Genomic DNA, 1,646 nt, shown 5'->3' on the forward strand with positions numbered 1-1,646 from the left:
TACTTTGTGAGTCTGTCCGTGACCACGAATATGCTGTCGTATTCTACATTGGTCATCGGTTCTTTCGACATTGGTAGCTTCGTAATATGATCGAAAGCTATCGATTCCCATGGTCGTGTTGGTACTGGTAATGGTTGCAATTCTCCATATGGCTTATGTCGCGAAGCCTTACTTTTTCCGCATTGTATGCATTCGTTGACAACCTTCTCGACCATTTTCTTGATTCCTGAGAAATCGTATTGTCGTCGTATCTTATCCAGTGTTTTGCGGATTCCTTGATGTCCGTAAACTGGGTGTTCATGCATTTCTTTGATGCATTCTTCTTGTAGTTCTGGAGGTATCCAGGTCTTTCCATGGTACTTTGGGATAGTTCCGGGTTCTGTGAGACATTCTTCTGGCGTGTCTGCAAACCTAACCTTTTTCTTTGCCCATTGTTGGATTTTCTTGTATACTGGGTCTTCGTCTTGTACTTTTAGTATGGCATTGAGTTGTCTCTGCTGAAAGTTGCCATCTTTGTTTAACTCGAGGAGTTGTCCTGTCGCTGTAGGTACTCCTGTATCGTAGTCGCTTCTTCGACTTAGAGCGTCTGCTCGTCCGTTTTCGGATCCTTTTCGATGGATGATTTCATAGTCGAATTCTGAAAGATATTCGGCCCATCGAATTTGTCGTCCATTCAATTGTTGCGTTGTCGCAAAGTGAGAGATGTTCTTGTGATCGGTGTACACCTTAACTTTGTGTTTACTTCCCATGAGGTAGTGTCTAAATTCCTTGAAAGCATTGATGATTGCTAGGAATTCTTTGTCGTAGATGGGGTAGTTGAGTTCTGCTCCGTGAAGTTTCTTTGAGTAGAACGCAATAGGGTGTAGTTTTCCGTCATCGTCTCGTTGTCCAACTTGTGCTCCCAGAGCAAAGTCTGATGCATCGGTTTCTAATTCCGTTTCCTTTTCTGGGTCGAAGGTTCTTAAAACAGGTTCGGATGTGATGAGTTCTTTGATCTTGTCAAAGGCACATTGCGCCTCATCATTCCAGTTCCACTGCTTATCCTTCTTGGTGAGTTCATCCAAGGGTGCTGCGATTTCGCCGTAGCTCTTGATGAATCTCCTGTAGTAATTCGCAAAGCCTCTAAAGCTTTGTATGTCCTTGACATTCTTCGGTGTTGGCCAGTTTCTTACTGCCTCTATCTTGGATTTTTCCATTCGTATTTCGTTTGGTCGTATCGTGTGTCCTAGGAAGTCTACTTCCTGGGTATGGAACTTGCATTTTGCTGGTTCGACTAGTAGCTTGGCGTCTTGTAGCGTTTTCAGTATCGTGTGTACGTGTTCCTTGTGGTCTTCTAGGGTTTTCGAGAAGATCAGTATATCATCGAGATATACTACCACGAAGTTGTCCAAATATTCTCGCAGTACGCTGTTAATCATTCTCTGGAATGTTGCTGGTGCGTTGGTGAGCCCCATTGGCATTACCAAGTATTCGAATAGTCCGAGCTTCGTCCTGAAGGCTGTCATCCACTCGTGACCCTCTTTTATTCGAATCAAATTGTATGCTCCCTTTAGGTCTACCGCGGTGAACCAATTCATACCGTGCAATCGGTCCCGTAGTTCCGATATTAGTGGCAACGGTGTTCTGTCTTTCATGGTTATATCGTT

At 44.0% G+C, this 1,646-nt stretch overlaps 1 protein-coding gene across 1 annotated transcript; it reads right to left on the reverse strand.

Annotated features, from left to right (window-relative positions):
* Nucleotides 1-97: 97 nt before the first annotated feature.
* Nucleotides 98-1,634, reverse strand: MAA_11407 (natch and ankyrin domain protein; the record flags this gene model as incomplete). Its single annotated transcript, XM_011413401.1, has 2 exons — nucleotides 98-394; nucleotides 453-1,634. The coding sequence occupies 2 exons, from the start codon at nucleotides 1,632-1,634 to the stop codon at nucleotides 98-100; spliced, it is 1,479 nt and encodes a 492-aa protein (XP_011411703.1).
* Between the last annotated feature and the right edge of the window lie 12 nt (nucleotides 1,635-1,646).

The sequence above is a fragment of the Metarhizium robertsii genome, assembly GCF_000187425.2.
Source record: "Metarhizium robertsii ARSEF 23 chromosome Unknown MAA_Scf_7, whole genome shotgun sequence".
NCBI lineage: Eukaryota > Fungi > Ascomycota > Sordariomycetes > Hypocreales > Clavicipitaceae > Metarhizium > Metarhizium robertsii.